Raw genomic sequence first — 20,878 nt, 5'->3', positions numbered from 1 at the left:
ATTCAGAAACGTTAAATTATTTTGTTTGGGAGCATGGCTTAAACAGTGAACAAAGTTTTTGTGTGTGCTGTTTCAGGGGCTTGCTCTCGCTGCTAATATGGGTGTACTGTCTTGAACACAGCCCTGTGGTCAGATAGTTCCTTGCTATTGAAAATGTGACTGCTCAAAATAGATATGCACTCATTTAATCTGGAAGTCTCTAGGATCATGTCTCTGAAATTGTTTGGATAGCAATTGAGACACGTGCGTGCGATGCTTAGTTTATTATTGTCCAGTTATTTTTACAGGTGCCCACAAACATTTTTTTAAAGTTCTAGTTGCTAATTGTTATGAAACCAGCAGAATGTTGTCCTAATTGCACTGAACATGAGATTGTTTCCTCTTGCCCCACCTATTGCCACTTTCAATACAAGATGTAATCAGCAGAATATTCACATCACAAAATATTTGGTTGTTTTGCTTAACCTAAAGCAGGGGTTGGCTGCACTGGTGAAGTTTCAGAGATCGCGACGTTTATTGGGCGTCTGCTATATTGTTGTTAAGGTATTGTTGCATTGATTATAACTAACTACAAAGATTATAACTGCCTTTGTGGTTTTGGATGTGAAATTCATTAAATTAATATATTTGCAAAATGAGATGATCAGCAAGTACATTTTTGGAGATTGGTAATGCTATGTGTTTTCATTCAGGTGTCTTTACTGGTGGTTGTGGAAATTGGTGTATTCCCTCTTATATGCGGCTGGTGGCTTGATATATGTTCACTGGTAAGTGGCTTCCAAAAGCAGGATTATCGTGTGTTTTCTTTTTAAATATGTTATGCTGCAGATGTCTGGCCAAGCTGACAGGCAATACGAGACTTTGAGAATCATTCTTATTTTCAAAAACTTAAAAAATGCAAATCATTTGGGGGACCAAAATCTAAATGCTCAGAGTTTCAGTGTTTAAGTCATAATTTGCCGATGTATAGAAACAATGGATGATCTAACTGAAAACGGCATGAATCTTCAACGTTTTGACAGGGTGGTATGTTTTTATTGCCAACAGTCCAAAATTAGGCAATTTAGAGTATTGGTCATTCAAATGAGTGGAGAAAAGCTATTTTATGATGTTGTTAATGTTTGATATACTCTCTTTAGTGTGTTTTGGAAGCTCAGTTGTAGAGTATAACCTATTGCTCTTTTTAATTTGGTCTCTAGGAGATGTTTGATGCTACTTTGAAAGACCGGGAACTGAGTTTTCAATCTGCGCCTGGCACCACAATGTTTCTGCATTGGCTGGTGGGAATGGTCTACGTCTTCTACTTTGCATCCTTCATTCTTCTACTCAGAGAGGTGAGATAATCTAAAAATGAATACTGGTAGAATTGAGATTTCTCTTGGATATTTTATCATTTTATTGGTCCTTTGTTTATAGGTTATTAAAAACGTTTGTAGATCATAAAACATTGGACAGCACAACATTGGAACAGGCCCTTTGGTTCACATTGTCCATGTCAATAGGGGGTCAGCTTCACATGCCCCACAAAATCGGTTCAATGTTTGAATATACCAATTTTGTTCGGATAATCCAAGTAAACAATTAAATTCGTACTTCCCAATGTATTCTTAAATATATAATGCAGAATATCTATTCTCTGATACACCAGAATTCAATCATTTTCTACTTGGTAATGGAGAAATCTACAAACAAGATTCTGGTGCTCGTCGGTGGGGTAATAGTCCAAGGATAGGTAGGAGGAAGTGTCTGAGAGTTGTCGTCTGGCCTCGGTCCGGTAGAGGTCTGCGCGCCAGACTACCACGGCACCTCCCTTGTCAGCGTGTTTGATGACTAAGCCAGGGTTGTTGCAAAGCATAGCACATCATCTGTGAAATATGGTGGTGGGTGTGTTATGGCCTGGGCATGTATGGCTGCTGAAGGTACTGGCTCACTTATCTTCATTGATGATACAACTGCTGTTGGTAGAAGCATAATGAATTCTGAAGTGTTTAGACACATCTTATCTGCTCAAGTTCAAACAAATGCCTCAAAATTCATTGGCCGGCGTTTCATTCTACAGCAAGACAATGAGCACAAACATACTGCTAAAGCTACAAAGGAGTTTTTCAAAGCTATAAAATGGTCAAATCTTGAGTGGCCAAGTCAATCACCCGATCTGAACCCAATTGAGCATGCCTTTTATATGCTGAAGAGAAAACTGAAGGGGACTAGCCCCCAAAACAAGCATAAGCTAAAGATGGCTACAATACGGGCCTGGCAGAGCATCACTAGAGAAGACACCCAGCCACTGATGATGTCCATGAATCACAGACTTCAAGCAGTCATTGCATGCAAAGGATATGCAACAAAATACTAAACATGACTACTTTCATTTACATGACATTGCTGTGTCCCAAACATTATGGTGCCCTGAAATGGGGGGACTATGTATAAACACTGCTGTAATTTCTACATGGTTAAAATAAAATGTATAGAAATGGCCTTTATTAAAATCTGACAATGTGCACTTTAACCACGTGATTTCTTCTAATACAAATCTCAAATTGTGGAGTACAGTGGCAAATAAATAAATGATGGGTAGTATGAAGAAGGGTCTCGACCCGAAACGTCACCCATTCCTTCTCTCCCGAGATGCTGCCTGACCTGCTGAGTTACTCCAGCATTTTGTGAATAAATAAATGATGGGTCTTTGTCCCAAACATTATGAAGGGCACTGTAGATTTCACTTGTATTTGTTTCTGTTAGTGTTTAAAGTTGTTATTTTCTTTTAGGTGTTGAGACCTGGGGTCTTATGGTTTTTGAGAAATTTGAATGATCCAGACTTTAACCCAGTTCAGGAAATGATCCATTTGCCCATATATAGGCATTTCAGGCGATTCATATTATCTGTGGTAAGTACAGTTTCAATACTGTTTTTTCAGATAAGGCTCCTCGCATTATGATGTTTGGGTAATGGAATTTTATCCTTACAGAATTCACAAAGCATTATGAAAAAAATTAACATCTGGAATTAAGTTTTTGCTTACAAAAAACGTGCAAAATATTTTTATTTTTAGTCACTCGGTACTGTGGGCCAATATGATTTGGATATAATATCAGCATGGTGATTGGGTTGCCATTCACAGCCGAGTGGAGCACTGAATATTTTATTATTTCACTTAATTTTTGCATTGCATGCAAATGAATGGGAGAATTTATCATAAACTTGTACATTCCACCTGTTGTTTTTGTAGTTTTTGATCTCAAAAAATTTTTAGTTCTTGATTTTTCAGTGATTGGATTTTCATCAAGAGTAAAGATTGGGATTTTTTGAAAAAATATATATTGTATATATTGTGGGTTTTGAATCAGTGAAAAACAATCATTATTCTTTATACCAATGATCATACTCATCACAAAACAAATAAAAGAATAACTGGAAGAAAAATGAAATCATTTTGAGGACAGTTTTTCTAAGTAATTGGAAATAAATAAAATATCTGAGAACTTTGTTTTAAGTTTTACCTAGATAACTTTGTGAAGATTAAGTATGTTGATGTTTTCTTTCAGATTGTCTTTGGGTCAATAGTCCTCCTAATGCTTTGGTTACCAATTCGTATTATTAAGACTCTGTTCCCTGATTTTCTACCATACAATGTTATGCTTTACAGGTAAAACTTTATTTCATGTACTCTTATCAATATTATCTTAATTTTTACCTTTTAATTAAAAAGCGTGTAACAGCAGTATGAGTGGTGACAATTGGAAGAACTGGTATCCACAGAGCGGTTGTAGTAACAGATCACGAGCGAGACCTGTTCATGCAGCCGAGAAACCATTTGTGGTTTGACAGTATAGGTTTATTATTCTCGGGTGTACCAAGATACTTTATTTGCATGTCATCCAGTCAAATCATATTGTACATGTGTACAATCAAGCCATTAACGACTAGAAGCTGAAGTTTCACATTGAAAAAAGATATTTTAGTTTTTTAATCTAATTCATTCCCATGTTACCTTTATTTTTGTTCAGCTATATTAATGCATCTGGGGAAATTTATACTTAGACAATAGGCAATAGGTGCTGGAGTAGGCCATTCGGCCCTTCGAGCCATTCAAAGTGATCATGGCTGATCATTCACAATCAGTAACCCGTTCCTGCCTTCTCCCCATACCCCCTGACTCCGCTATCATTAAGAGCTCTATCTAGCTCTCTCTTGAAAGCATCCAGAGAATTGGCCTCCACTGCCTTCTGAGGCAGAGAATTCCACATATTTACAACTCTGTGACTGAAAAAGTTTTTCCTCCTTCTTAGACTTTTGTACTCTTTTTTCTGACTTTATCATTGTACAAAGGAAAATCATCATTGCAATTATTTTGTGGAGTTATGATTTTCCAAATAATTTTGTAGCTAATGCAGCATTGTTGGAACTCACCTGAGCAACGTATAGTCCTACAAACATGAATGCAAAAAGATAGCATAAGGTGCATTAATGACATGTATTGAAGAATAGACACAAGAATATCCTGCATGTCCATGGATGCATGAAGTGTTCTATATTCACAAGAGAGTTCACATTTATCGTACAGTTGTGAGTAACCACTGAAGTAATTTACACTTAAATGTATCTTGGGCTGGCTTTAGATTGGTACAAGGTAGATGTTCCACCTATATCTGATGCTAATATCCTGGGGGATTGCTTAAGGTGCTGTAAAAGACTTTACCTCCACACTCCCATCATGCCAACAACTAGAACAATACCTGGCTTCCTTACTATAGCTCCAATACTGTGCTGCAGATGTAAATCTTACGCCCCTTATATAATTCTGTTTGAATCTCTCCTGCCTCTGACATTAAATGTCATGCGCCTATAAATAACATATGTATGTCAAGGCCCTTAAGTTGGGGTCTGTAAAATGTTGATGGGTCAGCTATGAAAATTCAATGAATTTTAATTCCATTGCTTACTTTTCCATTATGATGGATCCATATTGTCCAATGTGGCAGGCAACTAAAAAAGTAGAGTCTAAATGTAGAACTGACCTACAAAAGATGGTGTGCTTTCATCTTTTCATCTCATACTCCCAGTTCACCATCTCTACCACCCCGTTAACCCAGATTCAATTTCTAAACTGTTTGACAAGGCTATCTAAAGCACACAAAGGTAAAATCTATCACACTTTCTTCCTCTAGTTGCTGTTTTCAGACCCTGCTAAAAATGCACGTCTTAAAATTCCAAAGAAGCAAAAAGCCTTTCTTGGATATAATTTGGATCAGAAGAGATTTGTTTCTTGCCAATACTTTTACATTTTGTAGGTCAATAGTATGGCATTTGTCTTGACATTCGGTTTCCTTTGTAGTGATGCCCCAGTTAGTGAGCTGTCTCTGGAGCTTCTGCTGTTGCAAGTGGTGTTGCCAGCTCTACTGGAGCAGGGGCATACCCGGCAATGGTTGAAGGGCCTGGTTCGAGCTTGGACTGTCACAGCTGGGTATTTGCTGTAAGTATTTCTTCAATCTTTATCCTTACTTCTGAGTGGTAAAGCTTATTAATTGGTTCAGATAAGTGGAGTGGATGAACATCTTTGTACAGGCATGTGAATTTTCCGCAGATTTCCGCATTTTTAAAATCAATTTTCTGCCCTTTTTGCATGATTTCCGCGTTTTTCACTGCCAAAATCGCGTTTACCAACGGAGAAATCGGATCGAAAAAAAGAAAGGAAAAAAGAGAAATAGCCACTAATCATTGAAATCCGGACAAAATTACGAGAGCCCACTTGAAATCCCCCCGCCCTGGAAGTCTCCCCGAAAATGTGGCACCTAGGCTGGGCAAGGCAGCCAATCTTGACCTCATCGGGACTTCCACGGCTGATCGGTGGGTTGAATTTGCAACCTGCCACCGGGGATCTGGAACTCTAGCCCAGCTGGAGCCAGCACATCTATCCCCATAGCCGACTTCCTTGGTCGGCTGGATAAGCCAGCAAAGCTCTGGAACCAAGAGTGCCAGAAAATCAGTGGTGGAACTGTAATGAGTAAATATTAAATTTAAGTGCAAGATTATATAACTAAATTAATTAAAATAATAAAAATGTTATTAGTATACAGTGACATATTTACATTATTTTGTAATGTCTGTTTCCACTCTGAAATGCACTAAAAGAAGTTTGAAACTGGTAATTTTGTGTGTAAATTTCCCCCAAAAATCAGATTTTTTGGACTCCCGCTGTACTATGTATAAACTATGTATAGCAGTGTTTCTCAACTGGGGTTCCGCTAGGGGTTCTGCAAGCGCTCGACCCTTTTCCTCTTTTTACCTCACTCACATGCCTGTTTGTAAAAGTCCAATGGTTATTCTGGAATAGGTTTTACAGCATTATTGGTAACATTCCTGATAATAAAAGCACATTCCTATTTTGCTCAAGTTGTGGGATACATACATTGGGTCATGCAGTATAATTAAGCAAGTTATAGTAAAATTATTGTACATTTAGCACCAATTCTTAAAATTGATTCAAACTTTGTTCCCAAATTATGATAAATCTGACATCTTAAAATTCCGAGGAAAGCTACCACATGCTTCTACAGAAATTAAACTTGGGTTTTTTTAATGACTGCTTTCAAAAGCATTTTGTAATTTTAGACACTGAAATAACCATTGGTAAAAGCATCATTTAACTTAAATCGGCAGAAGTGCTGTGTACACTTGTGTACTGCAAAAAAAAAAGTTGCATAAAACTTGTTGATCTCTCGTCTTAACGTTTTTGGATACATTTTTTTTCCCCTTACGAATAGGGATCTGCATTCATATTTGCTTGGAGACCAGGAGGAAAATGAGAACAATGCCAACCAGCAGGCAAACAACAATCAGCAGGCTCGTAATAATAATGCTATTCCTGTAGTCGGGGAAGGGCTTCATGCCGCCCATCAGGCCATACTGCAACAGGGTGGACCTGTGGGCTTCCAGCCTTATCGGAAACCTTTACAGTTTCCCCTTAGGGTAAGCACCATTTTAATTCAGTGTTGGCTTATCTTTGTATTTCGAGAATAACTACTTATCTGGCATCAGGAATGGAAGGTAAATATACCTGTGACATTTTGTTTTGTCATCCAGATTCATTCCCTTGTTCCTATTGACTTCCCAAATCCCTTCATCTCTTTAGCCATTAGAACTATAATTCCCCAAAGTTGTGGACTTCCCCACTATCCATGATATCCTTCCTGAAACCAGTCTGTCCAAACCTATCGCTTTTACAAATTTTAATGAGATTCCCTCTCATTCTTCTAAATTTGAGCGATTATAAGTCAAATCATTCCAATGTCTCTCCAGATGTCAGCCCTGCCACTCCAGGAATCAGTCTGGTTGACTTTTGCTGCACTGCTTCAGTAGGAAGAATATTCTTCCTCCATTAAAGAGATAAAAACTGCAGACAATATCTTGAGAACACAAGGAACTGCAGATGCTGGTTCCAAACAAAAGCGCTGGAGTAACCCAGCGGGTCCGGCAGGGCATGAATAGGTGACATGGCAGGTCGGGATCCTTCTCAGGCCGTTTATAGTAAGGGGGGAAGCTGGAAGCGAGGCGAGGGCAGAACAGAGCCAGGCAAGTGAGAGGTGGATATAGGTGAGGAGGAGTTTGTTTGGCAGATATTTGGACAAAGGCCAGCGATGAAAAGACAAAAGGCTATGAAATAAGGAGAGAGGTTTACTATATGTACCTACCACTTGCCAGGCTCTGCCCTGGCTCCTTTTCTCTCTTCCGACTTTCTCATCCTTTTACTATCAGTTTGAAGAAGGGTCCTGGCCCCAAACATTGCCAATGCATATCCTCCAGAGATGCTTCCTGACCTACTGAGTTACTCCAGTACTTTGTGTCACAAATTTCAGGTGCGGCCAAAACCCTGCAAACTTTCATGAAGACATCCTGTACTCTAATCCTATTGTTATGATGTCATATCATATCATATCATATATATACAGCCGGAAACAGGCCTTTTCGGCCCACCAAGTCCATGCCGCCCAGCGATCCCCGTACATTAACACTATCCAACACCCAACAGGGACAATTTTTACATTTACCCAGCCAATTAACCTACATACCTGTACGTCTTTGGAGTGTGGGAGGAAACCGCCCTTCGAGCCAGCACCGCCATTCACTGTGATCATGGCTGATCATCCACAATTAGTACCCCGTTCCTGCCTTCTCCCCATATCCCTTGACTCCGCTATCTTTAAGAGCTCTATCTAACTCTCATGACTGGCGTACCATTTGCTTTCTTAACTATCCAATGCACCTGCATACTTGCTTTTATTAACAAGTGTACAGAAATACGTGGGTCTTGTACTTACCAGCTATTAGAAGAAATGTTTTGAAACTACTGCTTTAATGTACTTTGATGGAAGCTTGTTCTTTTGCTTAACGTGTCAGGTTTTTACAAAGTTATCTTCACTAACTCAAAGTTATTCTTTATTACTTTTAGATCCTGTTATTGGTAATCTTCATGTGTCTAACATTGCTGATTGCCAGTCTCATCTGCCTCACATTACCAGGTATACAGAACTACTGCCATTTCGTTAAAATCTCAATAATCATTTGTTATGTATATTTGATGGCCATCTTGATTTATGCTGAATGAATATTAATATAATTCTTGCAGAATGCAGCACCTTTTGCATATCGGTCTTCAGTTTAGACCCAGATTTGGACACATTAGAAAAGTGTAAAGAAGGGGAATAAGGAAGATCTAGGGTATATAAGCCTGCAAAGAAAAGTTAGGCAAATTTAAATTCTACTATTTGAAGTGCAATTGGTTAAAGATGAAATCTCAGGAGAGTATAAAGTGGTGAATTAAATGTTTTGTATCTTTGTTGGACACAAGTGGCCGTAGGTATTTAAAATAATCAACTCTGAATAATTAAAATTATTTCCTGGGCAAATGTACTGGACTGGATAGAATGAAATACCAAAATGTTGGGTTTAAAACACCACAAATAGAACTTGGATGAATCTTTCAACAGTTATATTAATCCTGGGCATTTGAAATGAATATTTATTGGCCGTTGTTTTCAATGTATGAATTCATTTTATGGTGCATCCTTCAATGAAGCAATTAATCAACTAGTATTTTGTGTCCAGTTTCAGCAGGTCGTTGGTTGATGTCATTTTGGACTGGGAGTGCCAAAATTCATGAACTATACACAGCTGCCTGTGGATTGTATATCTGCTGGTTGTCAATCCGGGCAATTACAGTGCTAGCTGCCTGGATGCCACAAGGGCGAGATGTTATTTTTCAGAAAGTAAAGGAATGGTCCTTCATGGTGAGTTATTCAACCTACTAAAGATAAAGTGAGTTGCGTTTTTGGAAGTGGGTCATTTTCAGATTGACAATCAATAGCTGGCGGGGGGGTGGGGGTGTCACAGGAATTAGTGCCGGGACTTCAACAGTGTACAAACTGTTAATGATTTAGATGAAGGCATTGAATGCACAGATCGCTTGTTAAAGTTAGAAAATAATAACTTGCATTTATTTGGTTCCTTCTCATCAGCATGGTTCAGAATGCTTCACAGCGTATAGGTCTGAAAACTTTATAACTGGGGGTATACTTTTGATGGCCAGTTGCAGTACGTGTGTACAGAAGTCAGTTTTCCAAAGGAGTGGCCCAGGCATTGTGTAATATAGGAGAAACTTATACCTTTAAGGAAAGATTCCGAAAGCAAAATGTTATTTAAATTGAGTGTGACTGGAAAGGAAGCTGAAGCTCAAGTGCATGAATTACAGGGTTTGCAAACAAGCAGCCATGTATAGTTGGGAAGTCTGATCGAATATTGGGCTTTATTGCAAATGGTGTGGAGTATAAAGTTTGGGGAGTTTTAATTTAACTTTATAGGGTGCTAGTGAGATCTCAGCTGGGGGACTGTATATAGTTTTGATCTCCATATTTTAAGAAATTACATTCTTGCATTGGAAGCAGCTTTACTGGATTGATTCCTGGGATGCAGGGGTTGATGTCTAAAGAAATGTTGGGCAATTGGATGGGGTAGCAAGCTGGATACAGAGGATTTTTCTGCTTATGAGGTATATGGAACCAGGAGGCATAGTTTCAACCACAGTCTTCAGCCATTTCAAACAAGGTAATGAATGATAATAATATATTCCTTTATTCGTCCCACACCGGGGAAATTTACAATTTCCTTGGTGCCAGTTGTGACACTTCTGGAATTCTGTTCTTCAGAGAGCTGTGGAGCCAGAAACATTGAATATGTCTAAGGAAAATTTTGATAGACAATTGAACTACAGGAAAGTAGGGATATGGCAGAGGGAGCAAGAAAGTGTCCATGTTGCTAAATTGGGATTGGTTTTGATCTCTGAGCTGTGAAACATGCGCAAGGGATCTTTAGTCTCTGTCTGTTCTCATATTCTTGCCCTTTTTTCTCCACAGATTGTGAAAACGTTAGTAGTGGCCTTGTTGTTGGCTGGAATGGTTCCTCTTCTTTTGGGACTTTTGTTTGAATTGGTTATTGTAGCTCCCTTAAGAGTACCTCTGGATCAGACACCTCTCTTTTACCCGTGGCAGGTGCGTGAGTATCCTTAAATGCATTTTCCAGTCTCTTGCATGTAGATAGTAGCTCAGCTGACCAAATGCATTCTAAAGAAATCATGGAATCAAATCAAATTTAAATTGATTTTCAGTGGCTAAAACTGGGGTTGAAACTGGTTTCAATAACATTAAACAAAATCCTTTTTGAATTTTCACTAAACCAAAGCAAGCTTATTAAGATTATATGCCTACATGTTTGCAAGACTTTGTTATTTGCTAAATGGTTACCGCGTTGTTCTGCCCCACAACGCTTGCAACTTTTCCATTCCACTTCTAATGTATGCAAAGCATTTGGGATGTTATAAAAATTGCTTTATATATACATGTTCTGATTTACTGAACACTGGGAAAAAAAAACTTGACTGACACACTATTTTGATTCTGAAAGTAAATCTTGGCATATCCAGACTCCTTCAATTAATTGCCCATTGTACTGAGTTATATCTGCAATTTTCTGTGCCCCTGCTAACTAGCTAAATGGTGTCCTTAACCTGCTGCTGTTTTTAATTTCCTAAGAATTCTGACCACACCAACTGTAAGAGGTGTGATGTAAATCAAATTTAAAAGTTGTCACTTATTTGCTATTTACAACTAATCCAGATTGATTAGGTATTCTACTCCTATGAGCATATCTTGTCCTTCATGAGTCAGTTACTCACTTTCTTTCATGGAATAAGTTAGGGCAAAATGTGCAATAAGAAAATAATGATTTACATTTATTTGATTCCTTATCGTCAGCATGTTTTCAGAATGCTTCACAACATACAGGTCTGAAAACTCTTTACAACCAGTGGTATGCATTTGATGGCCAGTTACAGTATGTCAATGAAGAAGCTGGTTTTCCAAAGGAGTGGCCTAGACATTGAATGTAATCAATTGCTACTTAATTTCTTTATAGTGATGCTTCTACTTAGAAATGTTTAGCAACGACCCAGAAAGCATACCTATGCCTCTATTTCTTTTGAGAGCTAAGGATGTTCGGTATGTCCCCAACAACTCTCACCAACTACAGATTGGTAGAAGGCATTTTATCTGCATGCATCACAGCATGGTTTGGGAACCGCACCATCCAAGACCGCAAAAAATTGTGAACGCAACCCAGACCATCTCACAAACCAACCTCCCTTCCATTGGCTACATTGATACCTCGCGGTGCCTCAGCAAGACCAGCAGCATAATCAAGATCGAGTTGCACTCTGGCCACTCCCTCTTCTCCCCTCCCATCGGGGAAAAGGTATAGAAGTGCGAAAACGCAAACCTCCAGATTCAGGACGGTTTCTTCCCAGCTGTTAACAGGCAACTGAACCACCTTACCACAACTGGATAGCAGTCGTGAACCACTATTTACCTCACTGGTGACCGACAGACTATCTTTGATCAGCCATTACTGGCTTTATCTTTCACTAAGCGTTATTCACGTAATTCCCTTTATCATGTATCTGCACACTGTGAATGGCTCAATTGTAATCATGTATTGTCTTTCCGCTGACTGGTTAGCATGCAACAAAAGCTTTTCACTATACCTCGGTACACGTGACAATGAACTAAACTAAACTAAACTAGAATGTTGGTCTTGACACTGCACAAACAGTTTTTATAGAATCTTTTACTTTCCACCAAATGGAGCTGTTCTGTAATGTTTGGCCTACAAATTCTCACCTGTAAAAATATAATATTCCCTCATTAGTGCACAGATAACCTAAATGATAGGATGGAGAAGTGCTTGAAATCGACAATCTTCTGGCCTACTTGATGTGCTAGCAATTTTGAGAATCTTAAAAGTAGTGCCAAATTGACGGGGCCTTTCCTAGTACAAAATTTGGAGCAGCGAGCAACAGTGGAATTTGCACTAATCAGTCCCATGTCCTTTCTCTCAATTTTGAGAAGGTTTTGGTTGTCATTTCTGGTTTCTCATGAACCAATTAATTCACTAACATTTGATTTATAACTTTAAGGAAGTTTTCCCAGTATTGGGGAATCAAGACTGAGAGGGCATGTTTAAATTAAGAGGTGGGAGAAAGATGTAAAAGCAACCCGAGGGTCAAGTTGTTTCACATAGAACCTATGTAGAACATGCATTTAGCATGTATTATCAAAAGAGTTATGCTCGGTTTTGAAGTCTAGGCTGTTGGGGCCTTGAGTATTGTGACTTTGTGCCTGTCTTCTGAAGCTTCACTTCTTGATGCCATGTTTGTGTTTGCAATAGGACTGGGCACTTGGTGTTCTACATGCAAAAATTATTGCTGCTATAACGCTGATGGGGCCTCAGTGGTGGCTGAAAACTGTTATTGAACAGGTAAAAGTCTTTCAGGAATACATTGGAAATGCATAGGAAATTAGTATTGTGCTTTCATTAGACGGTATTTTGTAAGTTAACAGTTGCCATTACCTTGGCCACATTGACCTGATGCATGCATAGAAGAAGCTGATGAAATAAAATCCAAATAAGGATCAAAGTAGTAAAAGTAGGAATGGTATTATATGCTGAAAGACTTTTGTATTTAATAAAGGGTTGTAATTTGGATTAGCACATTAGTGACGGGAGTTAACATTTCTCCGGCATCAATAGCCATCTTAAATCATACCTGTGTAAAGTAGATAAACTCTTTAACACAGTTGATACTTTAAAATTGACTATTAAATTGGTTGTTTAATAACTATTGACTATTTAATTGGTTATTAAAATTGACTTGTGCAATGATACAGCCTTTATTTTTGGTGTGCAGTAACAGAAATAAACATAGCAAATGAAAGGACCTTTTTAAAAAGAATCTTGCAGCGTAAAATAAACTATTATTGAGAGTCTGAAACTCTCGAGCTCCTTTCCCCCTTTGCAACACTATTTGCTGTGACAGGAGGATTCTTGGAATCAAGACTAGTACATTATGTCAGAGCTGCCTGTACATGGTTCCTTCTTTGGTTGATGATAGATTATGCACAAGCTACCATCAGATGCTGATTTATAATTGGCAAAGGAACAGGTGGTAGCAAATTGTCACTCCTAATTTTTACTTTTTTTCCTATTAACATCAAACCATCACACCTTCCTTGTTCAAATCTATACACATCTCCTCCAGTTCCATTTACATTTAGTCCACACTTATGTCATCCATTGCTGAAAAAAATCATGTTGCTAAAGCCTGCCACATTGACATTGCCAAACAGTCATAGAGCATGAAGATAGTTCAGTTGGAGCAACTTGCCTATGCTGACCAAGAGAAGTTCATAGGTCATAGGAGCAGAATTAGGCCATTGAGTCTACTCCACCATTCAATCATGGCTGATCTATCTTTCCCTCTCAACACCGTTCTCCTGCCTTCTCTTTGACACCCTTACTAATCAAGAGCCTGTCAATCTCCGCTTTTAAAATATCCAAAGACTTGGTCTCCACAGCCGTCTGTGGCAATGAATTCCACAGATTCACCACCCTCTGGCTAAAGAAATTCCTTCTCATCTCCTTTCTAAAGGTAAGTACTTTTATTCTGAGGCTGTGTCCTCTGGTCCTAGACTCTCCCACTAGTGGAAACATCCTCTCCGCATCCACTCAATCCAGGCTATCATTATTCGGTAAATTTAATGAGGTATCCCTCATCCTTCTAAACTCCAGCGAGTTCAGGCCAGAGCTGTCAAACGCTCATCATGCGTTAACCCAATCATCCCAGGGATCATACTCATAAGCCTCCTCTGGACCCTCTCCAATGCCAGCACAACCCCCACTCAGATATAGGGCCCAATACTGCTCACAATACTCCAACTGTGGTCTGACCAGCGCCTGGTCAGCATTACGTCTCTGTTTTTATATTCTATTCATCTTGAAATGAATGTTAACATTGCATTTGCCTTCCTTACTAACAATTCAACTTGTAAATTAACCTTTTGGAAATCTTGCACCAGCACTCCCAATTGCCTTTGTATCTCCCCATTTAGAAAATAGGCTACACCTTTATTCCTGCTAGTAAAATGCATGACCGCACACTTTGGTGCACTGCATTCCATCTACTACTTCTTTGCCCACTCTCCCAATTTGTCCAAGACTCCCTGCTTCGTCCACGCTACCTGCCCCTCCACCTATCTTCCTGTCATCCACAAATTTGGCCACAAAATCATCAATTCCATCATCCAAATCATTAATATACAATGTGAAATGTAGTGGACCCAATACCAATCCCTGTAGAACACCACTTGTCACCGGAAGCCAACCAGCAAAAGCCCTTTTTATTCCCACTCATTGCCTTCTGCCATTCAGCCAATCTTCTATCCATGCGCGTATCTTACCTCCAATACCATGGGGTCTCGTGTTGTTTAGCATCCACACGTGCAGCACTTTATCAAAGGCCTTCTGAAAATTGTTAACAAGCTTGATTTGTGCACTAATCCAACGGATTTCACATTTTTGTGGTCTAAATTATCAGATTTATTTAATTCAATTGGCACGATTGTCATCATGTATTGTCTTTCCGCTGACTGGTTAGCACACAACAAAAGCTTTTCACTGTACCGAGGTACACGTGACAATAAACTGAACTGAAACAATTAAAAATTGTTCTGATATCATGATTGTCGAATTACAGACTCACTCCCATAACTATCACTGCACACATTTTATGTTCACTTGAAATGAATAAAAATGTTATGGATTACAGAGAAAGGGACAAAGTGCAGGAGTAACTTAGCGGGTCAGGCAACATCTCTGGAGAACATGGATTTGCGAGGCCCTGGGTCGGACTCCTTTGGATTGAATGTGGTGGGTGGGGGGGTGAAGAAAACTGGAAGAGAGGAGGGGCAAAACAAAGCACGGCAAGTGATAGGTGGGTGCGGGTGAAGGGGGAGTCCCAGACAGGCAGATGGTAGGACAAAGGCCAGTGATGAAAAGATATGGCGTGACACATGGTATGACACTCAACATATGGTGTGAGATAAGGATAAAAGAGTTGCGAATTGTGAAACCAAAGATGCCCCATCTAAGCTAGTCCCATTTGCTGCATTTGGCCCATATCCCTCCAACCCTTTTCTATGTACCTGTCCAAATTCCTTTAAATGTTGTGTTGATTGTACCTGCCTCAATTACTTCCTCTGGCAATTCACTCCATATACCCATCACTCTCTGGGGAAAAAGCTGCCCCTCGGGTTCCTATTTTAATCTATTCCATCTCACATCATTAATATATTTTTAATTTGGGGCCTGCGTGAAGAAAATTAGTGAACGTAAAATGGTGTGCTGCTTGCATCTCGAATTTGTGCATAAGCATTAATTGTGACTTTTTCTTTAGGTCTATGCAAATGGCATTCGAAACCTTGATTTACATTTTATAATTTGCAAACTAGCAGCACCAGTCATTGCAGTGTTGCTGTTGTCACTCTGCCTGCCCTATGTCATAGCTGCTGGCATTGTACCATTGCTGGGTATGTACTGAAACATATTTAAGACATTATTCATTTTTCCTACAAAGTAATGGTATGCAAACTTGATCAGCAAATATGTTTAAGTTATTCTGACAGTGTGATTTTTTTAAAAACATCTAAAATCCCCAAACTGAAATTTGAACTGGGTATCGTTAAATGAAATTCCTCCAATAAATACAAATAGCCAGTTCTTTGTTCCAAGAATTATGTTAAATGATGAAGTTGTAACTGTTTTAGGTATATTTATTTTTTAAATCTGGCCTGCCATAGGAATTCTAATGTTTGAAGTCCACTTATGCACAGGATAGTGCCCTTCTTGTATGAACAGTTAGTCCATATAAATACTTTATAAAGCAATCTAGTTATATATCAGTTCTGTAGTTTCAACAGTTCAAATTAAACATGGTTTAGCATAATTTCATTAGAAAGGAAAGTTTTCATCCTGAAAGAATGATAAAATAATTGAATTTATGCGCATAATTAGTTTGCATCAAGAATTTAAATATTTTAAATTTCTCTTAGTTATTTTGCATCATTGTCTTGGTATATTTTCTATTCATTTCCAAGTTGCAATGTGTGTGTAAAATGTTCAGTATCAATTTTGACGTTGGTGCCTTTGGTCCTTATTGTTATGCAGGTGTGACTACTGAGATGCAGAATCTCGTCCAGCGTCGAATTTATCCTTTCCTTCTAATGGTGGTGATATTGATGGGAGTCCTATCCTTCCAAATCCGCCAATTCAAGCGCCTATATGAACACATTAAAAATGACAAGTAGGTATTTTAATTTGCAACACCATACATTGAACTTAAGCATCCTGGTTAAAAAAAAAGATCCTTTCCTTCTGGAATTGAGGCCTCTACAATTATGGCCATATCCAATGTGCTTCTTGCAGATGTATACAAGTTTTATTACTAAGGGTTATAAATATGTGTAAATTAGAAAGAGTAGAGTTGCAAGATAAATTTGTATGTGTGTGTCAGTTGTATAAACTGGTCTCGATGGGTGCTTGGGTTCTGCTAATGACTATATTACCAAGCTTGTTACATGAATTCACTTGCTCATGGATCATGTGGTTAAGTAGTTTTATCACTGCTGTTAAGGAATGCACTCACATATAACATCAATCTTACTGAAAACGTGCATTTAATGACGATGTTGTAATTTTCATTAACTCTAGATATCTTGTTGGTCAACGACTTGTTAACTATGAGCGGAAGTTGGGTAAACAAACGATGACAACTGCGTCGCCATCTTCTGAAGAATAGTGGGTGTTGACTGACCCAGCCCTTCCACCTATGTGTTTCCTACCACACTACCCCAGCAATCCCCTCCCCAAGCCCCAACTTCTCCCTTTTCCTATCGCTTATGTTGAGCAAAAAAGTCCTACACAGTCCTGTCTGGTAACTGTATATGTGTAAATATAATGAACATTCTGAGCCCCTTTAAAGATAAATGAATGTGCTTTGTAAATCTTAAAATATGTATATTAATTTATTAAATGTAGTCATCACTTTATTTGGACTATTGTCCTACATTCTGGGAGTGACGGTGGCATCGAGGCAATATAATGAGGTGTTTGAATACTTCATAACTCACTTTTTTTAGAAATGTTCATAATGGCTGATGTTTTAATACAGAATAAAAATAAACTATTGAGCAGGAAAAGAAAAACAAAACTGCAAATGAATGGCAACAATGAGAGCTTTTGTTTGATTTTCACAATCTCTTGCAACAGCCGCATGTTTAGCCATATTATTCTTATCAAAATCTTTGAGTTACTATATTGATAGCAACAATGGAGCATTATGGTTAAAAACATCTGAGAGGCTCGGAAAATATAGCACAAATAGTTGGGACAAGCAGTGTTTGTACAGCCTTCGAATTTTTTTCCTTTTTTTCTTCCTCTAAAATTGTCACAAATTGAACTCTATAACACAATTCCCATCTCTTTTCTGGAACTGAAGGCAAGGGCAGTTTTGCACGATCTGTATTAGCATTGGCACTCTAATAGTAAAGCTATGTTTTGTGTGTTCAGCTCAGGCACCGAAGAATGTCTAGGTGTTCCAATATTTACATAACTCAGAATAAAACTTGGGAAGCAATCCCTTGAATATATAGCCATGTCCTTCTGTACTGTGTAAATGCCCAGTACGGTGAATGGCTAATTGAAATGTTTAGCTGGATTATATTCGAAAGAAAATAGTGCAAAGCAATCAAAATCTGGTGATAATGCCTTTAGTAAGTGGGGACTGTTCTGTATCTTAAATAAGGCCAATTTAACCATATAGGTTTTCAGTATGAATGGGTGTTCCCTGTAATTGTTTTTAAAAGTTAAGTGCTGCATATGTGGATGATGAAAATTGGTATATTTGGCTTAAACTGGACAATAGTTAATGTGATTTTCCGGGATTTGATTACATCCTCCTATGATTTATATATTTTTAAAGATCAGTGCAAAGTCGCATTTATGGAAACTGCTTTAAAGTACAAGTTTTACTTTAAGCTCAAGATTACAGCACAAATACCGCGCCCTCCATAATGTTTGGGACAAAGACCCATCATTTATTTATTTGCCTCTGCACTCCACAATTTGAATTTTGTATTAGAAAAAATCAAGTGGTTAAAGTGCACATTGTCAGAATTTATTAAAGGGTATTTTTATACATTTTAGTTTCACCATGTAAAAATTACAGCTGTGTTTATACATAGTCCCCTCATTTCAGGACACCATAATGTTTGGGACACATGGCTTCACAGGTGTTTGTAATTGCTCAGGTGTGTTTAAATGCCTCCTTAATACAGGTATAAGAGAGCTCTCAGAACCTCGTCTTTCCTCCACCTTTGGAAACCTTTATTGCTGTTTATCAACATGAGGACCAAAGTTGTGCCAATGAAAGTCAAAGAAGCCATTATGAGACTGAGAAACAAGAATAAAACTGTTAGAGACATCAGCCAAACTAGGCTTACCAATTTCAACTGTTTGGAACATCATTAAGAAGAAAGTGAGCACTGGTGAGCTTATTAATCGCAAAGGGATTGGCAGGCCAAGGAAGACCTCCACAGATGATGACAGAAGAATTCTCTCTATAATGAAGAAAAATCCCCAAACACCTGTCGGACAGATCAGAAATGCTGTCAGGTGTGGATTTGTCAATGACCACTCTCCACAGATGACTTCATTAACAGAAATAGAGAGGCTACGCTGCAAGATGCAAACCACTGCTTAGCTGCAAAAATAGGATGGCCAGGTTACAGTTTGCTAAGAAGTACTTAAAAGAGCAACCACAGTTTTGGAAAAAGGTCTTGTGGACAGATGAGACGAAGATGAACATATCAGAGTGATGGCAAGAGTAAAGTATGGAGGAGAGAAGGAACTGCCCAAGATCCAAAGCATACCACCTCATCTCTGAAACACGGTGGTGGGGGTGTTATGGCCTGGGCATGTATGGTTGCTGAAGATACTGGCTCACTTATTTTCATTGATGATACAACTGCTGATGGTAGTAATATAATGAATTCTGAAGTGTATAGACACATCCTATCTGGTCATTCGAACAAATGCTTCAAAACTCATTGGCCGGCGATTCATTCTACAACAAGACAATGATCCCAAACATACTGCTAAAGCAACAAAGGAGTTTTTCAAAGCTAAAAAAATGGTCAAATCTTGAGGGGGCAAGTCAATCTCCTGATCTGAACCCAATTGAGCATGCTTTTTATATGCTGAAGAGAAAACTGAAGGGGACTGGCCGCCAAAACAAGCATGCTGCAATCGAGGCCTGGCAGAGCATCACCAGAGAAGGCACCCAGCAACTGGTGATGTCCATGAATCGCAGACTTCAAGCAGTCATTGCATGCAAAGGATATGCAACAAAATATTAAACATGACCACTCATTTACATGACATTGCTGGGTCCCAAACATTATGGTGCCCTGAAATGGGGGGACTATATAAACATTGCTGTAATTTCTACATGGTGAAACCAAAATGTATAAAAATGGCCTTTATTAAAATCTGACAATGTGCACTTTAACCACATGTGATTTTTTTTATTATTACAAATCTCAAATTGTGGAGTACAGAGGCAAATAAATAAATGATGGGTCTTTGTTCCAAACATTATGGAGGGCACTGTAGTTACATTGACAATTGTATTTGTGTCGTAAGCATTCATTATGATAGTCTTTCAGTGCTGATGTCTCGCATTAACAATTGAGAACATTTGCTGAAGGCAAAAACAATCTAAATCTACTTCATTGTCCAAATCATATTTATACAATTACAATGGATCTAGAATTATCTTGTGCGCAATGGTCTTCCCTGACTTCAAAGTTGGCCAATGCAAGGATGTCATCAATGTCACTTGTTCACAAGTCTTTCATGACAAGATTCATCGTTTTCATCTTTCAGATGTTTGAGACGTGCGACAATAATAAACTAAACTTAACTGGTAACTCAGCAGATCAGGCAGCATATCTGGAGAACATGAATATGTGGTGTTTCAGTCAGGACCCTTCAGCGTGTTTGAGAGGGGGGGGAGAAACAAAGTTTGGCCAGTAAGATGGAGCTATGTCATATACTACTTGGGTACCTTACAACCCAACAGTATGAACATTGAATTCTCGAATGTTGAGTAACTACAAACATCCCCTCTTCTTCCCCATCTCGCTCCTGTGCTTCACATTTTGCAACTCTTCAGTCATTTTGTCTTCCACCTTGCCTTTTCATCTCTAGCTTTTGTCCAACCATCTGCCTATAAAACCCCCCCACTTAACTATCCACCTATTACTTGCCAGTCTTTGTCCTGTGCCTCCACTCTTCCATATTTCTTTCTCCTCCTCCCTTCCCTCCCCCCCCTAAAAAAACTAAATCAGGCTGAAGAAAGGTCCTGAACCGAAA

General features: G+C 38.7%; 1 protein-coding gene across 2 annotated transcripts in view; it reads left to right on the top strand.

Annotated features, from left to right (window-relative positions):
- Nucleotides 1–17,493, top strand: part of marchf6 (membrane-associated ring finger (C3HC4) 6) — a 71,212-nt gene extending 53,719 nt beyond the window's left edge. For both annotated transcript variants that reach the window (XM_078415400.1, XM_078415392.1), the window contains exons 13-26: nucleotides 475–543; nucleotides 693–767; nucleotides 1,200–1,334; nucleotides 2,772–2,891; nucleotides 3,550–3,650; nucleotides 5,340–5,477; nucleotides 6,769–6,973; nucleotides 8,454–8,523; nucleotides 9,110–9,291; nucleotides 10,414–10,548; nucleotides 12,779–12,868; nucleotides 15,843–15,975; nucleotides 16,613–16,748; nucleotides 17,156–17,493. In XM_078415400.1, the coding sequence (XP_078271526.1) occupies nucleotides 475–543; nucleotides 693–767; nucleotides 1,200–1,334; nucleotides 2,772–2,891; nucleotides 3,550–3,650; nucleotides 5,340–5,477; nucleotides 6,769–6,973; nucleotides 8,454–8,523; nucleotides 9,110–9,291; nucleotides 10,414–10,548; nucleotides 12,779–12,868; nucleotides 15,843–15,975; nucleotides 16,613–16,748; nucleotides 17,156–17,243 (1,677 nt within the window). In that variant the 3' untranslated portion in view covers nucleotides 17,244–17,493. The remainder of the gene's footprint in view (nucleotides 1–474; nucleotides 544–692; nucleotides 768–1,199; nucleotides 1,335–2,771; nucleotides 2,892–3,549; nucleotides 3,651–5,339; nucleotides 5,478–6,768; nucleotides 6,974–8,453; nucleotides 8,524–9,109; nucleotides 9,292–10,413; nucleotides 10,549–12,778; nucleotides 12,869–15,842; nucleotides 15,976–16,612; nucleotides 16,749–17,155) is intronic.
- Nucleotides 17,494–20,878: the final 3,385 nt, after the last annotated feature.

Source organism: Rhinoraja longicauda, chromosome 2, assembly GCF_053455715.1.
Source record: "Rhinoraja longicauda isolate Sanriku21f chromosome 2, sRhiLon1.1, whole genome shotgun sequence".
Lineage (NCBI taxonomy): Eukaryota > Metazoa > Chordata > Chondrichthyes > Rajiformes > Arhynchobatidae > Rhinoraja > Rhinoraja longicauda.
This window is presented reverse-complemented; position numbering and strand designations above follow the sequence as displayed.